This window comes from Tiliqua scincoides, chromosome 10 (assembly GCF_035046505.1).
Source record: "Tiliqua scincoides isolate rTilSci1 chromosome 10, rTilSci1.hap2, whole genome shotgun sequence".
In the NCBI taxonomy this organism is placed as follows: Eukaryota; Metazoa; Chordata; class Lepidosauria; order Squamata; family Scincidae; genus Tiliqua; species Tiliqua scincoides.
The window spans coordinates 28656545-28674652 of NC_089830.1; the positions used below are offsets into that span (position 1 = coordinate 28656545).

Consider the following 18108-nt stretch of genomic DNA (forward strand, 5'->3'; position numbering starts at 1 on the left):
GTAAGACCCGAAACAGGATGCAAAGAGCTGCGTCACTCAGTCATGCCAACCGCCTGTTCGATTTTGGTCCTTCTGTCTGCACCTCGCCTTTGTCCAGAGGTGAGTTTCCCAAGGGGGCCAGTGGTAGGACCAGAGAGTCAGGTTCCACTTCCCCTGTGTCCATAACACTCGCTAGGTGGCCTTTGGCAGAGGAGGGGAGAGAACCATGCATGCCACCCTGAGCAATCTGGAGGAAGGAAGGGGTGACAGAGACTTGCAAGGGGTTCCTGGCTCCTGAATCAGCTCCACAACTGCATGAGCAACCAAGAGTCAAGCCAGCCATCTACTTCGGCATGTGCTGGGTGGTTCCTGCCTCACCCAGCTGCTCAGTGTCTGTTATGGACCTCCATCCAGTGGCCATTTGCTGGGGCCTGCCAGTTGTTGTGATGCCCATGGAGGGGGAAGTCTCACCATTTTGCGTTGTTTCTCCACCAGCTCCCCCGAGCTGCGCATGCCCCTCCCCCACCTGTGGGCCACACGCAAGAGGAAAAGAGTCAGGAGGCTACACATCATTCCTCTCATATTTTTTCCACAGTTGTTTTTATTAAAGTGTAAATCTGGACAAAGTTCAAGAACTGTGTCACAGCCAGGCCTGCGCAGGAGGGTGACCGCTGCTGGGGCAGCCCAAGAAAAAGTGCCTCAAGGGAGGTTTCGATTGTATGCTGCCGGCCCGCTTGAAATGGCACCTACTTAAGAGAAAAACCAAGCTCTTGAAGGAAGGAAGGGGGGGTTGTTGCCTGCTGAGCCCATCGCCACGTCTCCCTTTGCTTTTCCTTCAGAACCAAACTCAGCAGGTAGCAAGGAGAGGAGACGGAGGTGGGGGCGCAGAAGGAGGCAGGGGACGATGGCGACGACATATGGAAGGCAAGCTCCAAGCACTCCTGGGCTCTTCAGCCGAGTCCCTGAATGTGGACCTGATGCTTGGGGGAAGGACCCAAAGGGCTGCTGTGCCCGCTTGCTGGGGGAGCCAAAGGCAGAGCCAACTTGGCTTTGAGCAGAGATGCCCACCACCCAGCAGGCTCTGCAGGCCGCTTGGGCAGGACAGGGCATGCTGGGAGAATTGCCATCCCCTGGTGTAGTGAGCAGAGGGAGCACGCTGTGGCAATGCCAGGAGAGGGTATCATTTTGCCCTCCTTGCCAGGGAGCTCCACCACTCCACCCACGAGTCTAGCCCTGTGGGGCCAATGAGACCAAGCCCCTTTCCCCCTGCAGTTGGTGGTGGGTGAGGGCCCCATTTCTGGACAGGAAGGGTCTAAAAGAGTGCTGTGGGACGCCTAGGAGAGTGAGAGTGGCAGGGACTGGGAACGAGGCATGTGTGTTGTGGAGGGGGGGAAGGATTCATTCATTCTGCCTTCGCTTTGGCTGTGGGCAACTTGGCCAGCATCCTAGGAAGGAAAGAAAGAAAAGACAGAAAAAGTTAGCAGGGCATAGAGGGAACTGATCTTCTGGGCAATCATGCTAGTCCCCGATTATCAAGGTTTTCGTGACCTGAGCCTTGTTTTCAGCAGGATTGCAGGCTTTATTTGACATTAATTGGTTAGTTCAGTCAATTTAACAAAAACACGTTGGCTGGCAAAAATGGCACCCCACTTGTTTGGTCAACAGATATTAAATAAGGTGGCATTTCTACTAAAACAAGTACTTCTATAAACTACTACAGGCAACAAACCTCATCTTGGAAAAGGCATGCTCTGCTCCCTCCCCCAGGAGGAAATGCCTCTTCTGAGATGCAGTGGAGGTGGGGCAGGGAGCAAGAGGCTCTGGACACACAGGTACTTACTTTGCTCTGAGGTTGCTCAGCTGATTCCTCACCAGCCCCACGTACTGGTCAATCTGTGTCTGGAGGGAGAAAGTGAAAAAGAGATTCACTGAGATTCACTTCTTCCTTCCTGCATACCAGGGAATTGTCACATTTTTACTCCCCCCTTCTTCCAAGGGCTCTGAAGCTGACTACAGTGGCATAGCTAGAGGGGGTGCCAAGCACTAAGTTTTGTGGGGAGCTTCATCATGGCGTGCAAATGGCCCCTCCCCTTTGGAGCCATTCCGGGAGGCAAACACCTGGCTCCAAAGGGGAGCGGCTCTTACACATTGCGCTTAGGCTCCCTGCAGAACTTAGTGCTTTGCACCATCTAGCTCTGCCACTGGCTGCACACATGGTTTTTCTCCTTCATGTTTTAGCAGCACAACAGCCTTGTGAGGTGGATTCCATTCAGACATAGTCACTAGGTGTAGATTACATGTGTGTATGCAGACTGTTCCCCTGTGTGCTCACAGACTGCAGCATGTCGTAGACTCTACCTACCCCCATCAACACACACCCCCCCCAAACCATCCTGCTCTTACTTCTTTGAAAAGGCCATTTTCTACAGCACTGCACAGGCATTTATACATCTATCAATTCATTTGGTTGCCTTATTAAACACACACACACACACACACACACACACACACACACACACACACACACACACACACACACACACACACACACACACGGTGTTCTGGGGAGTGGAAGGAGGTGGCCTTGTGACATGACAGGCACCAACCCATCACTTGCAAAACTGTTTTTTAAGCACTGAGCCCTGGAGGGGGGGAGGGCCATCTGGCCTGAGTGCGGGGGGGGGGGGGGGAGCTTCTGAAGTGACTCTGCCACCCATCCATCCCCATAAAGAGCCACAGGCAATGTCTCCATGACTTCGGCTCTCTCCTTTCACAGGACCCGAGTCTGGACATTCCACAATCAAGACACTCACCTGATGCTGCCTATACAGCAGAGGGAAGGTAAATGCACTTATCACACCTGGAGGAGGGAAAAAGGAGGACATCAGAGTCTTGCCTGTCCTTCCCCAGCATCCCTCTCCAGGCAGTTCCTGGTAGCATCACCCTCTGGTGGCATCTGTGCTCAGTCCTCCCAAAATGTTTTTGGATCCAACTTTTGAGTTCAAATGTTTCCAGAAAAGGGGAAAAAAGGAGGCCTGGCAGAATTCCTCCCCTGGCCCCTCCACCCACACTTTCACTGTGTCTCTTCCAAGCAGCCTGGGGCAAGAACAATAAATTACTGTGAATCTAAGAGGGGTAATTTAATACCAATCCCACTTGTAAAAATGCAGTTTACAGGGGCAGGGGCCACATCCAGAGTATTGTGTCCAGTTCTGGTCGCTGCATCTCAAAAAAAAACATAGTGGAAATGGAAAAGGTGCAAAAGAGAGCGACTAAGATGATGACTGGGCTGGGGCACCTTCCTTATGAGGAAAGGCTATGGCGTTTGAGCCACTTCAGCCTAGAAAAGAGGCGCCTGAGGGGGGACATGATTGAGACATACAAAATTATGCAGGGGATAGACAGAGTGGATAGAGAGATGCCCTTTACACTCTCACATAACACCAGAACCAGGGGACATCCACTAAAATTGAGTGTTGGGCGGGTTAGAACAGACAAAAGAAAATATTTCTTTACTCGGTGTGTGGTTGGTCTGTGGAACTCCTTGCCACAGGATGTGGTGATGGCATCTGGTCAGGATGCCTTTAAAAGGGGATTGGACAAGTTTCTGGAGGAAAAATCCATTACGGGGTACAAGCCATGATGTGTATATGCAACCTCCTGATTTTAGAAATGGGCTCTGTCAGATGCAAGGGAGGGCACCAGGATGCAGGTCTCTTGTTGCCTGGTGTGCTCCCTGGGGCATTTGGTAGGCCGCTGTGGGATACAGGAAGCTGGACTAGATGGGCCTATGGCCTGATTCAGTGGGGCTGTTCTTATGTTCTTCCAACTGTAAACAGTCTGTGTACAATAAATACAATCACACAGGGGCCCAGTGCCTCTAGAAACCATGCGGCTCTTAAGACAAGTCTCAGGAAAAAAGAGAGTGCAAGGAAAAGGGGGACGTGGGGGGCAGGCTCTTATGCAATGAGGTGCAGGAGGGATCACAGCTCAGGACAAGCTTCTGTGGAAATGGCCCCAGATTCAGTCTCTAGCTTAGCGGATCCTGGGTCCCAATGAGGGGGCAGGCTGGAGCTTCGACTGAGTGCCTGCTGGGAGAGATGGACCCACCCATCTGACTTGAGACAAGGCAGCCTCATTTGCCTGACTCACTTGGTCCATCCTGCTCTGCTTCAGACAGGGCACACACACCCCACCCCTCCCCGACCGCTGCAGCCTTACCCAGTATCAGCAAGGTCAGTCCATTGAACACGGCTCCCACATACGTGAGGATGTAGAACAGGAAAGCAAACTGGAAACAGAGGAAAAATGTCTCTCATTGGGCCAAGCGAGGATCAGAAAGCGTGGAGACTCTTTGGAGAACACATGGCCCAATCTCCTCTTTATCTCTGCAGGAGACACAGGGCCCAATTCTATCCAATTTCCCAGTGCCGGTACTGCAATGCCAATGGGGTATGCACTGCTTCCTGTGTAAGGGAGGCACTCACAGAGGCCTCCTCAAGGTATGGGAACATTTGTTCCCTCACCTTGGGATGCATTATTGCTGCACTGGTGCTGAAAAGTTGGATCAGATTGGGACCACACCCACCCACTGCACCACTCACCCCCCATCCAGCCTCTGTTTCCAGAAGCAGACAGTCCGATGCCTCGTAAGGAGAGTGCAAAGACCACTGCTCTCCCCTGTTTCCTGTCTCCAGCCACTGGTAGACTGTCCCTGAACACAGAAGTTCCATTGAGCAGTCCTCAGTGGACCCCTCCTCCTTCACACATGTCTCTAGTCCCTCCTGAAAGCTGCCTGAAGCAGTAACAATCACAGTGGGATTTTGTAACTGTACTTATGTGTTGTGGGAAGGAAAGAGGAAGGGAGACATGCCCTGCTTGGGCACTCTCTGGGGCTTCTGGCTGATGCAGAATGATCCTGTTTGGACTGAGGGGTGGACCAATTCCGTGGCCCTGATATCAAATCCACAGAGGAGGAGCTGGACACGGAGCACTTTCAACAGCCACAGGCACATGGCGCCTCTGTGTCCAGACTGTCAAGCCACCCCAAATCCCGCTCCTGGGGCTGCGAGCAAGTCACTCACCTTGATGGACTCCACCATGTCATCCACCAGGAAGAGGCGCTGCAGGGACCGGGTGCCTGATGAGGTGTAGAAGACGACCCGCTCAGTCAGGCGCTCCAGCTGCTCCTTCGACAGTCCCAGGTCGGCATCCAGCTGGGCCCTGTGGGGGGGTGGGGGGTGGGGGGTGACAAAAGCAAGATCTTCATGGGGTGAGGGGGACAACAGATAAGCAACCAAAGGAGCTCTCTCTTTGGGCCTCCATTCTGGGCAGCTCAAATTAGGGGTGTTCCTGAGAAGGAGGAACCCTGGCGAGGCGGATACCACAGAAGCTCTGACATTACGACACAAAATCAATTGTTGGCCCTTGATGGGTGCAGAGGAAGATACGGAGGATAGGAAAGGACAATCATCCGTCAGTGCTGAGCTGGGGAAGGTCAAAGGCAAGTCAGCAGGCGAGCTCAGCTTCTTCTAACCCGTGTGTGGTGGGTTAGAATTCTGGACCGAGACAGAACGGTGTGTGCGTATATATAAAAGACGAAGGGTCAGTGTGGTGCCGGGTCAGGGTGCCAGGCGAGGATGAGTTAAAGCCCCACTCACGTGACCCACCTTACAGGCTTGGGTGGATGAAATGGAGGGGGGGAGGAGAACCAACCATGTGGCATCCCCCTCCCCCAATCCAGGGTGGAATTCAGTCACTCCTGCCCAATGTAGCAAATATGCAACAGGGATCAAATGTATACACCTGCGGGTATATACAGGTGTATAGCTGTGGCCTTAGCTGTGGTTTTTTCTGCATAACGGGTTTTTTTGTCTTTTTCTGTTTTAATGCGGACAAGAGACATTCGCTCTCCTGCCAAGAAGCCTTTCCGTTAAAGGAGGGCCTCCAGTGGCAGACCTGGGACAGAAGACCTGAGAGGCAGGTGGATCCGACTCACTCACTGGGCTCAGTCTGGTGGACACCCACATCCTATTGAAATGTGCAGGCAGTGCCACAGAATACAGGCGCTCACTGCTTCTGCAGGACAGCCTCTCCAGGCCCCTGGTGCCCCCCAGTTACTCAGGGTGCGGGGTGAGGGTCAGAGGGGCTGTTTGGATTTCCCCTGCTCCCCCTGGCACCAGCTTACTCACTGGAAGGCCAGCCCCAGCTTACTCACTGGAAGGGGTTTGCCCCCTCTCCCCGGTGGATAGCCTGTAGCACTTTGCTGTAAACCCTGAGAGAGATGGTGACGCTGAGGGCAGCCAGGGAGACATAGGATGCCACGCTGATGATGCTGAAGTGCAAGAGGCAGAGCAGGGCCACCACCAGGCTGGTGAAGACAAACGCCGACTTGCGGGTGTCCCGCCAGTACACCAGGTCTGCCACTGCAGGGAGAACACAAAGCAGCAGGAGGGGAAAAAATTACTCTGAGCTCTGTAGTCAGACGTATCCTTCTGCAGTGTGGAAGCTTTGCTTTTTTTTTTCTTTCTCCTAAAGAGAACTGGCAAAGGTTCTAGTACTCAGGAGGGCACTGGGAACAAAAGCTGAAAATACACAGTTGTGGGCTTTAGAACCACAGGGCATCGAGGTGGGGCTGGGTGGGGCTGAGGGCAGTTTCGACCTTTCAGCCTGCCCCACCCCCTGATCTGCAAACCAGTATAAGAGCCTTAATTGCAAATACGAAAATATGCTACATTCAGACCCAATGCAAAATGAGAGCCAGGGAGGTGTAGTGGTTTGGGAGGTGGACTTAGACCTGGAAGACCCAGGTTCAAATCCCCCCTCAGCAATGGAGCTTCCTGGGTGACCTTGGGCCAGTCACTTTCTCCCAGCCTCACCTACCTCACAGGGTTGTTGTGAGGACAAAAGGTGGGGAGCAGCTGCGTACACCATCCTGAGATCTTTGGAGGAAGGGCAGTATAAAAATGTGAAAAATAAATAAATAGCAATTTCCACCTTTTGCATCTCGCGGCACCCTCAGAAGGCACTAAAATGGTCAAGACACCGCATCAGATTTTTTGACAACTGACAAGGCACATCCCAATGCCAGCCTGGGGCTCACTTCCCCTAAACTCCCACTGGGCACAGTGGTTGAAAATTGCTGCGCTAGATGCTTTTTAAACATACAAGGGACCTGACTGCAGGGTTACAGGTTAAATGCAGAGGGGCCTGATTCGTCTCAGTCCAACTGGTCTCTATGGGAAAGAACCTACTCAACACCAAGACAGAAAACACGATGGAGATCAGAAGCCATTTGCTACCAAGGCACTTGGAGGGAGCACAGCAGTTCTATAGTTGGGGGGGGGGGATTTTTGGTAGGAGAATCTCTGCCTCATGGTCCAAACCAGACCAGGACCCTGTGCAGCTATTTCTAAATGACAGGAATTCTCAAACTTCATACTGACACGTTTTGTGTCAATGCCTAGTTTGGCCCAGAGGCCAAGTCTAGCCCCTTGGCGAAAGAGGGAGCAGCCTTGGGGAGGCCCCACAGGTGGGGGGGGGACACCCTGGCTGAAGCCCTCACTTGGTGGAGGGGAAACTCGCTCATGTCTCCCAGTGCTGCTGACTCACCCCTCTGGCCCTTTTCCAGGTTACTCCAACCTGGGATGGCAAGTTCCATGATCCAGAGGTCAGGGCCCTCCAGTTGGCCCTGGGCATTCACCCTGCCTGGTCAGAGCTCTGGAAGCACAAGGGGACCCCCCCCACACACACACACAAGGCAGTGCAGAGTCCTTGCTGGGCTGTGCAAGGCTCTTGCAGACAGGCCCTGCCTGCCCCGAGGAGGAAAGGGTGGGGGGAAAGGAGAAGCCAGGGAACGCAGTGCTTGCAGCTGTTCAGTGCCTCTTATGCCTTCCCCTCCCCCAGCCCCGAAAGCAGCAGGCTCAAATGCCAGGCCGGCCCTTACACTAGTCCCTGGAGCACAAGAGACTTGGGGGGGGGGTGTCAATGGGGTGAAATGGCAACTCCTTTCAGGGTTTCAAGTCATCCTTGGCTAAGACACCCACAATTCATGTTGCCTCCCCTAATCTCACACCCCAAACACATAATCCCCCCTTCTAAGGCCCCACATTCCCCCCGATTGCCCCTCATCCTATCCCCAGTAGCCCCCTGGTAGCTTTCCCCAACCACCCCCCCCCCCAAACTGCTTCTGTCACAGAGTGCCTTCCACCTCACTGGGATATGCCAGTTTTCCCCTCCCCCCAGCAAAGCCCACCTGCTTTTGCAAATATTTGGGGGGGGGGAATCCCACCTTTGTTAGCCATGGAGACTCTCTTTCCTCGTGGCTCTGCAGCACCTCACCGCTCACGGGTGTCTGGCTGGAGGGTGCCCACTCTTGGGAGGGGGACTAGGAAGCGCATGTCGGGGGGCTATTTTTAGCTGACGAATCCCAGCTGCCACCTCCCGTCATGGACTCCCTGGCCGTGTCTGGTGCTGGTGGTCTGCCGAGCCTCGGCCAGCGGGGCCCTCGAGGGGAGCACCACCACCACCAGCTGTCAGGCTCCTGGGCTGGGCTCTCCAGGCATCGCTCTGCAGCAGGGGCAGAAAGGCACTGGGGGACGACTAGTTCTAATCTGAGTGGGGGCTGAGCCACTCTTGCAACAATGTGAAATAATAACAACCAGAGGCACCGAGTACTTAAAAGGACAGCTTCCAAAGGACTCCCAGAAGGAGTGCACAACATCCTGAATCTCTGTTGGATGCAGTGTTCAGGTGACCCGCACCCCCCTCCCCTGTGCCGCCGTCCTGCCACCTGGCTTGGCACAGCCTGTTTTGCAAACAGGGTGGCAACAGCAATCTGCGGAGGAACTAACTAGAGGGCAACAAATAATAACACACTGAACATCCTTGAGCATGCGCAGAGGCTTTTTCCTCAATGACTGCAACTGCTGCTGCACACATTCCTGGGAGCAGGGAGTCGGGCTCTCAGGTGACTGTCCGAGGTTGCCAGGCAGGCTTGAGCACCACCACACCTTTTTCCAAGACAGGAGCCCCTGCAAGGGCAAGTCAGCCAACGCTGGGAGCGACACATAAGTTGATACATGTGGCTGCAGAGCTGCCTTGTCATCTGGTGCACACCTGACGGACTGCACATGGCTGCTGCAGTGGTACCCTTGCCAGAGTTGGCACCTGAAACAGCTGCTCAGATGTATGCACAGGAAGGCAAGCCCCGAAAATTAATCCGAGTACCTGCTGCCTTTTTTCCTGGAGTTTTCTAAATATCATGTTCTGAAATGCAGCTCTGCCATCTTGAGGACTGGAAACTCACTTTTATGTTAAAACAAACACAGAGGCTGCTGTTCACCAAATCCTAGCAAGAGCCCCTTGGTTTGTGAGCCACTCGATGAACCCTTCCTGGGGCAGCTGATTGAAGAAAACAGCCAGGAAGAGAATGAGGGAGTCCCAGCAGCACCTCCAGTGGGGTGAGGAGATGCCCAGCACAGCTGGTCTCTTTAGCTGCAGGGAGTTTCAGGCTCTTGTGCACAGATTCTTCTAAATTTGTGCTCACGCTCCCACTGCTGTGTGTGTGGGGCACACGAGTGTGCACACACAAGCGTGTGTGAAAGAGTTCCCCCTTTGTCTCAGGGCTGGCCGGGGGGGGGGGAGTGCTCTTGGGAGGCACACGTGAGGGCCCCTCCTTGCTCCAGTTTGTGCTGCTCTCAGCACTACAGCTATTTATACCAGCTGACTCTGCTTGGTTGCAATTCTGCTCCAGGCACACTGCCAGGGACCATGAGTGGGGAGGATTTGTGGCTGCAGCAAGCTGGCTAGGCCAATACACTCTGACCACATCAGAGCGCACAGAAGCGCAGGGAACTGACAGGAGCCCATGCATGGGAACATACAGGTTTGTGGGCTGCAGAATCCGACTGTTCCCGTTTCCTTCTTTTTAATCCAAAATGGCAAGTTTCCAGTCCTCATGGATATGATGGGGGGAAGGAAACATGTTGCCTGTGTTTCTAGAAGACTTACAAAGCAGGAGGGGTCTGGATGGGATATCAAGGAATCGAACCCTACTCCGTGCTCTCTGGCAAGACTGCTGGAATGACAAGCCCAAGAGTGCACCAGCAACCGAGCTACACTGTGAGGCTGTAAGAGCCACTGCAGCAATTCATGAGAGAGAATGCCAGTGCCCCTGGGCCCAGGAGGCTGCCTGCACCATCACAGCCTGGTGAGGACTGGGCACTCTGCCAGGATGTCAGGCAAGAGAGCCTTCCTCCTTGAAGCCCTCCTACGAGGGACATGCCAGAGACTGAGCCTGGAGTCCGTCGCATGAAAAGCATGAGCTCCGTCCCAAACCTCTGGTCCCAACTTGGTCCCCTGAGAGTGAACACAGCAGCCACTTGGGATCTCTCTTCTGCACCACTTGCCTCTGGGAACAACAGGGCGGAGCTCCAACCATGCAGCTTCCAACAACATAAGAAGAGCCCTGTTGAATCAAGGCCAGGGGGACCTACCTAGTCCAGCATCCTGTTTCCACCAGTTGCCCCAATGGGAAGCCCATGAAGAGTAGAGGAGTACCCTTCTCTCCCCCCCACCCCGGCTCCTCTGCATGTGGGATTCAGAGGCAGACCAGCCCCATAACCAGCAGCCACTGGTCAGCTTTGTCCCATTTGCTATTGGCCAACGCCACCTCTTGTGGCACTGAGTTCCACAGACAGTTGTGTGCTGTGTGTAGCATTCCCTCCTTTTGTCCATCCCAAATCTTCTGCCAGTCAGTTTCACTGTGTGACTCCTGAAATTCTAGTCTTGGGAGAGGAGAAAAACTCTCTCATGTCTCACCAGCCATCATTTTGTAAGTCTCAGCGATGCCTCCCCCCCTTTCCCAAACCAACAAGACACAAGAGTGTGGCCTTCCCTCCAACCATTCTGGACCACTTCACCTCTGTTGTTTGCTCACCTAGGATGCAAATTCCCAAGGTGTTCCCTGATTGATCTGGTTCAGTCTGAAGCTGGTCTGCAGTTAGTTCCTGGCCTCTCTCTTCCTCTTCCTCCTCCTCTCCCATCTCTTCATCCAGCAGTAAGTGTTCACAGAGCTCTGATGAGGTCCGGGCTTGGTGTTGGATGGTTTCAGCATCACAGGGGGCGCCCTCTGCAGGCGGGGGCGCTAAGGCCTCGGGTGGCAGGAGGTCCTCAGGGGAAATATCTAGAGCAGAATTCATAGCCACACAAGCACAAGGTCACTTTTGTTTTTGCCCTGCATCCATTATCCAGAAGCACCACCACCCCGCAGATTTTCAAAATCACCTTCTGCCATCTTTTTTTGAGGTTAGAAATCTCTGCAGTGTTTAAAAGGTGAATGTTGGTACGAGTGCATTGCACGTGATCGTTCTGCACAGTCAGATATTCCGCTGCCTGGGGCTTGGGGGTTTACCATATGGGGTGCTCACCTCACCTCATCCATAAATACTGGAGAACTGGAGTGGGGGAGGAGAACAAACCCTTGCCCACTCCTTAACCACCCAGATTGTGGGTAAAGCATGCTAAACCACCTGTATCAAATGGAGACCAAAATGTGAAGAAGGGCCTGATCCTTTACATGACACCCCACTCCTCAACAACTGGCATTCAGAGCTAACTGCACCTGGAAGTTCCACACAGCCATAAGAAGAGCCCTCCCAGATAAGAAGCCCCTCTGGTTCAGCCTCCTGCAACCAACAGTGGGCGAGCAGATGCCCCTCCTGTAGCCCTCTGCCACCCCTCCTGCTCATGCTTCAGGGTGCCCCCTCCCCCTTTGTACCTGAGGAGGACTCGCTGCTGCTCTGCTCCCCCTCCAGCGTCTCTGTGACAGGGCTGTGGGGTGGAGAGACATGCGCTCCCTCACCCTCTGCTGTGTCCGGTTCACTGGCACAGGCCAGGTGGGCATCCCAGCCCGAGAAAGGGTCAAGTCCCTGGCAGTGGCCTGGAGGTGGCGCCCCCTCTCCCTCGGGGGATGGACAAAGGCTGGGGATGTTCTCCAGACTGTCCCCCAGAGCCGGGACGAAGGTCTCACAGGTCTCTGTGTGAGGCAACGGGGCCCGTGTCCGGCGGGTCTGAGAATCACGCCTGCCCCGAGGACCGTGGTCTCCCAGCGGAGGGCTGCTGCTGGCCCCTCCTGCAATGGTGATGTAGGAGAAAGTCAACTCCCGTGGCGTCCCCCACTCCACGGAGGCCTCTTCCTCGTCCTCAGAAAACTCCCGCGCTGTCTGCAGCTCAGGGAAGTCAGATTCATCGTTGCCACCTGGTGCAGGGTCCAAAGAAAGGAGAGGCAAAGGTCACAGGTCTGGGGACCACCTGGCAATAAACAGCCCCTTCCCCATCTTGGAGGTGACCATGTGTGTGATGCCCACTGCCTGGGGAGGGCAGAACTGCTGGTCTGGTGGACTCTCTGGAGCATAAAAAGAGCAGTGGCAGAACAGGCCAAAGAGGCCTCTTGGCTGGGTCCAGCACCTTGCATCTCACAGTGGCTAAACAGAGTTCCCAACCAATGGGAAGCTGCCATGCAGGGCTGAAGTGGACAGCCCCCTTCCACTTTTGTTCCCTGGCAACTCATTTTCAGAGGTAGACTGCTTCTGAACATGGAGGTTCCATATAGGCACCTAGACTAATAGTCAGTGACAGGTCTCTCTACGAATGGGCCTAATCCCCTGAGGAGGCTCCCTGGAATACTTTGGAAAGCAGCTGTTGAGTCACAGTTGCTACTTGGAAAGCCCTTCTGAGACCTTCTCAGGGACTGAGCCAGTTGCCTAAGACAGCAGAGCAGCCAGTCCCCATCTCTGTCCATCCATTTGTATCAAGTGTTTCATCTCCTCCTACTTCCTGAACTGGAAAAGGAAGAAGGGGGTGACTCTAGGCTGCCCCTCTCTCATCCACACTTCCTCCTCTGCTCTGACCCCCTCTTCCTGCTGCCTCACCAGCCAAGAGGCTGTCTCAGACACAAGGAGGTATTGCGCTGCAACACACTCAGGGCCACTGACCTGCCCTTCCCAGCCCATAAGTGTATGACCATCTCAGATGTTTGCACAAACCACAGACACTCACCATCCGTGGAGTCAGGTGTAGTGGAGGCAGTAGAAGGAGACTCTTCTGCAAGAGACAAAACCAGAACCATTTACACACTTGCATTCCAAGGAGAAAGTCTTTTGTCCCTGACTCAAGTCCTGCCTCTGTCCTCATCTCCCCACTTGGACTAAGACCAGCCATTCTTTCTCTGCCTCAGTCTCTCCACCTGTGAGTTGGGTATAATTACACTGACCTTGCCTGCAGGACTAGAAGGACAATGGAGTAGAAATCCTCCACTAACATTTGACGCTGTTTTGCCCTGTCAGAGATGCAGAAGGTCAGCTACATATAAAAAAATTAAAAGACCTGTTACAGTTTTAAAGTGTTTCCCCATGTCAAATTTCTTACTGTTGTCAAATCAAACACAGAGAGAGAGAAAGGGAGTGAGAGGTGCATCGGATGAGAACAAAGCAGGGACGTGTGGAGGCAGGTGAGGTACAGCCTCCCCACTGGAGTCCTCTGCGCGTGGGTCGTGGGTGTCTGGGTGCCTCACACAGCGGCAGCGCTTTTCAAAAGACTCTGGTGGGGAGGCCCTGGATAAAAGCAACTTCAATTGTGATTAAACTGCAATATGAGACTCTTGGCTGCCCCCTGCAGACCATATATATGTCAATTAAGCAAGAACTGGGTAATCATCATCTCCCAGTCACTAACAGTCAGAGGGCATCAGATGACAGAAGAATCACTTCTCAAAAGGGTGCTGGGAAGTTTGGAGAGGAGATCAGCGCAGGTTGGGGCTCAAAGGGGGCCTGCAAACGTTGATCTTAAATATGCTCTCACCCTCACTGCCACCCCTCAGTCTGATGAAGCTGGGATTTAGTCCTGCCTGCTGGCGCAGGCTGAAGGAGTCACCTCTGCTCACTCACACGCGCATCAGCGTGTGGTCCAGGAAATGATCTCCAACCTGCTTGTGATGGAGGCCTCTCTAGCGCGAAAGCATGGGGGCATTTAATGCACCGTCTGGATTCGTGCCACAGCCTACGCAGGTAAACAGACCTCATCCTGCAGTCATTCTCCCTCTGTTGTCTGCCTCTGCCACCACCGGCCTGATGGATGCATCATCTGATGGATGGATGGATGCATCATCCGAGAACACTTAAATAACAGAGAGAGTGACAGGCGCTCAAGTGAGCCAAGCTAAGGAATTTGGGGCTGTGCTGGTTGTCCTCCCAAAACCAAGGTTTTGCTCTGAGTGATGCTGACCACCCCAGGCTGCAGGTGCTCCTAATCTCCGGATTTCCCAGGGACAGTCCCTGTATTCTGGCATTGCCCCTTGCCCTTGGGGGAGAGGCTGGGCATGAGTGATTTTGACAAATTCTGTTAGTATGCAGTTGTGCCTCATCATTTTCCAGGTGACTCCCCCTGCCCAGGGTCTCTAGAACTTGCAACTCTTTAGAGCTGACCTTCTTGGGCAGACTTTGCACCTACAGGCACTCTGGCCTATGCAGGACTGCAGGCCTGATCCACACTGTTTGCAAGAATCAGCTCTATGGGTACCCAGTCACAGAAAAATCAATTTGTCTAACATCACACACACACACACACACACAGAGAGATATCAAAATTACTCAGTATTAAAAGGGTAGCCCCTGGAAGATGGATCTATCCCAGCATGCCTTGTAACCATGGTGATGCTTCCTGAGCATGCCCCCCCCCCATAGTTCAAGTTGTCAGATCTCAGGAGTTCCGTCTGAGCTGCAAGTCTCCAGCAAGGCTGCAAAATCTCAGGACTTGGGTGTCCTGGTGTGTCAGTCTGGGGTGTGACTGTCTCCCCCTCCCTTCTACTCCAAACAGAGTGTGTGCTGCTGGCACCCAGGGCAAGAGAAGAAGGTGGCGGTGTGATGGGGCAGCAGGACTTTTGCAGCAGTGTCATTGGCTATAACAATATAATTTCAAAATAATATGTGCAAAATTATTTCACTCATCAGTCTGGGAAAAAAATGTTGCCATTTTTCACTGGAATGGTTTTTGCCAGAAAGTCAGCATTTCTCCCTCAGCTTTTTGTTTCCCCCTTCCTAGCACTAGATTTTTGTGGTTATTCAACAGCACACAGCTATGTGACATCCTCAGCTGCCCAGAAATGAATCAACACAGAACATCCAGAAGTGACATGCAGGTTGTCTAGGGCCAGAATCTTATATGTACTTACTTGGGAGTAAGTCCCACTGAGTTCTTTTGGTGCATAGGATTGTGTTTAACTTATTTAAAGTTAAGTCATTGTTTTACAGATCAATGCAACAACATTTAATTTTATAAAATGTAAAAATAAGCTCCCTCAGGGTTAACCCTGTCAATCATTCCCAGATGTTTTCACACTCATTGGACAGAACACAGGTAGGCAAGAGCAGGTCGACTCTTACTTAGCCAATGGGTAGAATTCAGCCTTCCTGCTTCTTCTTACATCTGCCTAAGTACACAGGACTAGAAACCTAATATTTGATCATTTTTCACAAAAGCTGAACATGTGAATGAAGGGCCTGGAAAGCCCCTACAGCTTTCCCTACGGCTTTGGCTCCGCTCCTCCCTTCTGTAACCTTGTGGACACCACGCTAAGAAAAGCTCTCATAGTCCTCCAAACCAGGGCTCTACGCAAAGATATCCAGAAGGGATGCTTCACAGCTTTAGAAAGCTGGCAACCTTTTAGAGCGGCTGTCTCCACATACCCAAAGGCCCATCTGCCCACAGAACCTGTGCAACACCAGGGAAAGGCCCCTCCCCCAGCTCCAAGGGCATGCTAGGATATCCTGCAGCTCCACAACAGTGCCATGCCAGGCCTCCACTTGTGGGGCCACAGGAGCCCTCTGTGCTCAGTTGTCTCCAGCAAGCCCTGCAGCCCTCTAGAGTTGGCAAGCAAAGCCTGGCCCTTTTCACACTCCCCCCCACCCCATATTGTGTTTACAATAGATATGATTGGTGGGAGGGAAAAGGGAATCTTTTCCTCTTGCATACACGGGTGGGGTGCTTTGCTGGGTATAGTGAAAGGTAGATTCAGTCCAGTGTCCTGGTTCCTATTGGCCGACCAGACAGCTCAAGTAGAGTAGCAACTGATTGACTGATACCCCCAGCTATTAATATTCAGTGGGAGATTACCCCATAACTTGGAGGTTCCTCACAGCCATCACAACAGTGAATCATTGCTGGACCTCTCCTCTGACAAGAATTGGCCTAATCCCCTTCTAAGTGTATGCAAGTCTATGGCTGCCACCTCGTCTCATGGCAGTGAGTTCCACAGATTCATGATGCCTTGTGTATCTTCCACCTGTCCTGAATCTTGTTACAACCAACACTGGGTGAGCACCGGTATTTAATGTCCAGCTGGTTCTTTAACCTGCAAGGTTCTCTCCCACACGCTTTCTTTCACAGGTCCAGCAAAACACCAAGATGAGCCCCCTTCCCAGACACACACACACAGACAATCACTTTCCATGTACCCTTGAATGACAGAAAATTCCCTCTGCCCATTTCAACATGACAAAATACTGCAAGCTGGGTGGGCCAGGGCTGAATCTATGCTTGGCCCTGGAAGCATCTTTCCAGGCTCTCAAGGGGGAAAGATCTCTGGTCATGTGCAGAGTGCCATGACCTCCAGCCACACCTCTGGGACTGATCCTATCCTTTGGAGTGCGGCTTCTCCCCGCAGGTGTGTGGGCACATGGGGGGGCAGAGCTTCCCAGGCCCGACGCAAAGCAGCAGGGGGTTGCTCCCACTCTGGGGGAGACCCCCATCCGCCTGCAGCCTCGGGCGTCCAGGCCCACCTCGGAAATCCAGCACCCAGCCGAGCCTTTCCGGGCACCCTGGGCGCTGCCTTGGCACTGCTGCGGGTGCGCTGGCCCGATTCTCGCCTGCAGGGCACGAAGCGGGGGGGGGCTCCGAAAAACAGGCAGGGGGGTTTTCGGGGGGGGTGGGAATCGGGGCCGCCGCCTTCCCCTCCCCGGCCTCCCCAGCCCCCCGCCTGCCCCTCCCTGCCCCACAGATACCTACTGCAGTGGGCAAATCCCAGGACCTGCCCCATGGCCCCAGCCGGCCGCCTCGAGGTCCATGCGGGATGCCGCCCTCCTCCTCCTCCGCCGCCGCGGCTGCCTCCGGCTCATCTCCCCGGCCCCATCCTGCCCCGGCGGCGCGCCAGGCTCGGGGATCGGGGGGGGGGCCGGGCCGGGCCGGGCAGCAGCAGGCGGGGGTCCGCGGAGGGAGGGAGGGAGGGAGACAAAGAGGAGGCGCTGCGGGGATGCTGCAGACAAAGGAGGGCGGCGAGGATGCGGGATGGAGCCCGCGGGAGGGAGGGAGGGAGGGAGGGGAGGACGCGCACCTGGGACGGGGCGGGCGGGCGTGCGGCTGGAGGAGCGCCGGGTGTGCCCGGGAGGGGCGAGGGGGTCGCGGGCGCCTGATGTAGGCCCGCCCAGGATGGAGAGGGGCTGCCTGCCTGCCTGTCACTCAGCCCCAAGGCCCGCCTCCTTTCCCCGCAAGCCCGCCCACTCCCCCGCAGCGAGAGCCGGCAGGGCACGGCTGGCGACCTCGGAGGACCCCGCAAGGCCGGGCGCACCTGCACCCTGAAGGATCTCCGGCTGCGCCCCATCAGGTCTACTTCTGCGGGGGGGGGGAGCACCGAAGATCTTAGTCTCAGGGACGCGCGGTGGGTGGGAGGCAGGTGAGGCAGAGCCTCCCCACCAGAGTCTGGTGCTGAAGCGCGTAGGTGTGAGCTGAGGACTCCGGTGGGGAGGCTTTGCCTCCCCTGCCTCCCCACCCACCGCACGTGCCTGGATCTTACTGGGCCCACCCAGGGCCTCCTGGGCATACAGCCGGCCGGGCACTTCCATGCAGTCCCACAGTCACGCCACAGGCAGCAAGGACCAGAAGTGGCTTCCTGAAAGCAAATGAACGCTTATGCTGGCACCTCGGGGCAGAGACCTGTCCTCCCGCCTGCTGGGGCCCAGCACCAGCCAGGGGCATAGACTGGGCCTTACAAATAAATGCAGAGAATTTCTGGCGGCTGAAGGCAGGCCCAGGCCAGACCAAGCCTGACTAGCCAGTGTGTGGCTCGAGGGCGCCCAG

At 54.4% G+C, this 18108-nt stretch overlaps 2 protein-coding genes across 2 annotated transcripts; both read right to left on the reverse strand.

Moving 5' to 3' along the window:
* Window positions 1–560: 560 nt before the first annotated feature.
* Window positions 561–8558, reverse strand: LOC136661613 (reticulon-2-like). Its single transcript, XM_066638944.1, has 7 exons — window positions 8270–8558; window positions 6197–6404; window positions 5064–5202; window positions 4201–4270; window positions 2793–2839; window positions 1820–1878; window positions 561–1424 (listed from the first exon to the last, which is right to left on the reverse strand). Exons 1-7 carry the CDS (start codon window positions 8280–8282, stop codon window positions 1382–1384), a joined length of 579 nt encoding a protein of 192 aa, XP_066495041.1. The 5' UTR covers window positions 8283–8558; the 3' UTR covers window positions 561–1381.
* LOC136661128 (uncharacterized) lies at window positions 8425–17873 on the reverse strand. Its single transcript, XM_066638147.1, has 8 exons — window positions 17825–17873; window positions 17484–17643; window positions 17037–17365; window positions 13039–13083; window positions 11759–12238; window positions 10919–11164; window positions 10254–10390; window positions 8425–8547 (listed from the first exon to the last, which is right to left on the reverse strand). Exons 1-8 carry the CDS (start codon window positions 17871–17873, stop codon window positions 8425–8427), a joined length of 1569 nt encoding a protein of 522 aa, XP_066494244.1.
* Window positions 17874–18108: the final 235 nt, after the last annotated feature.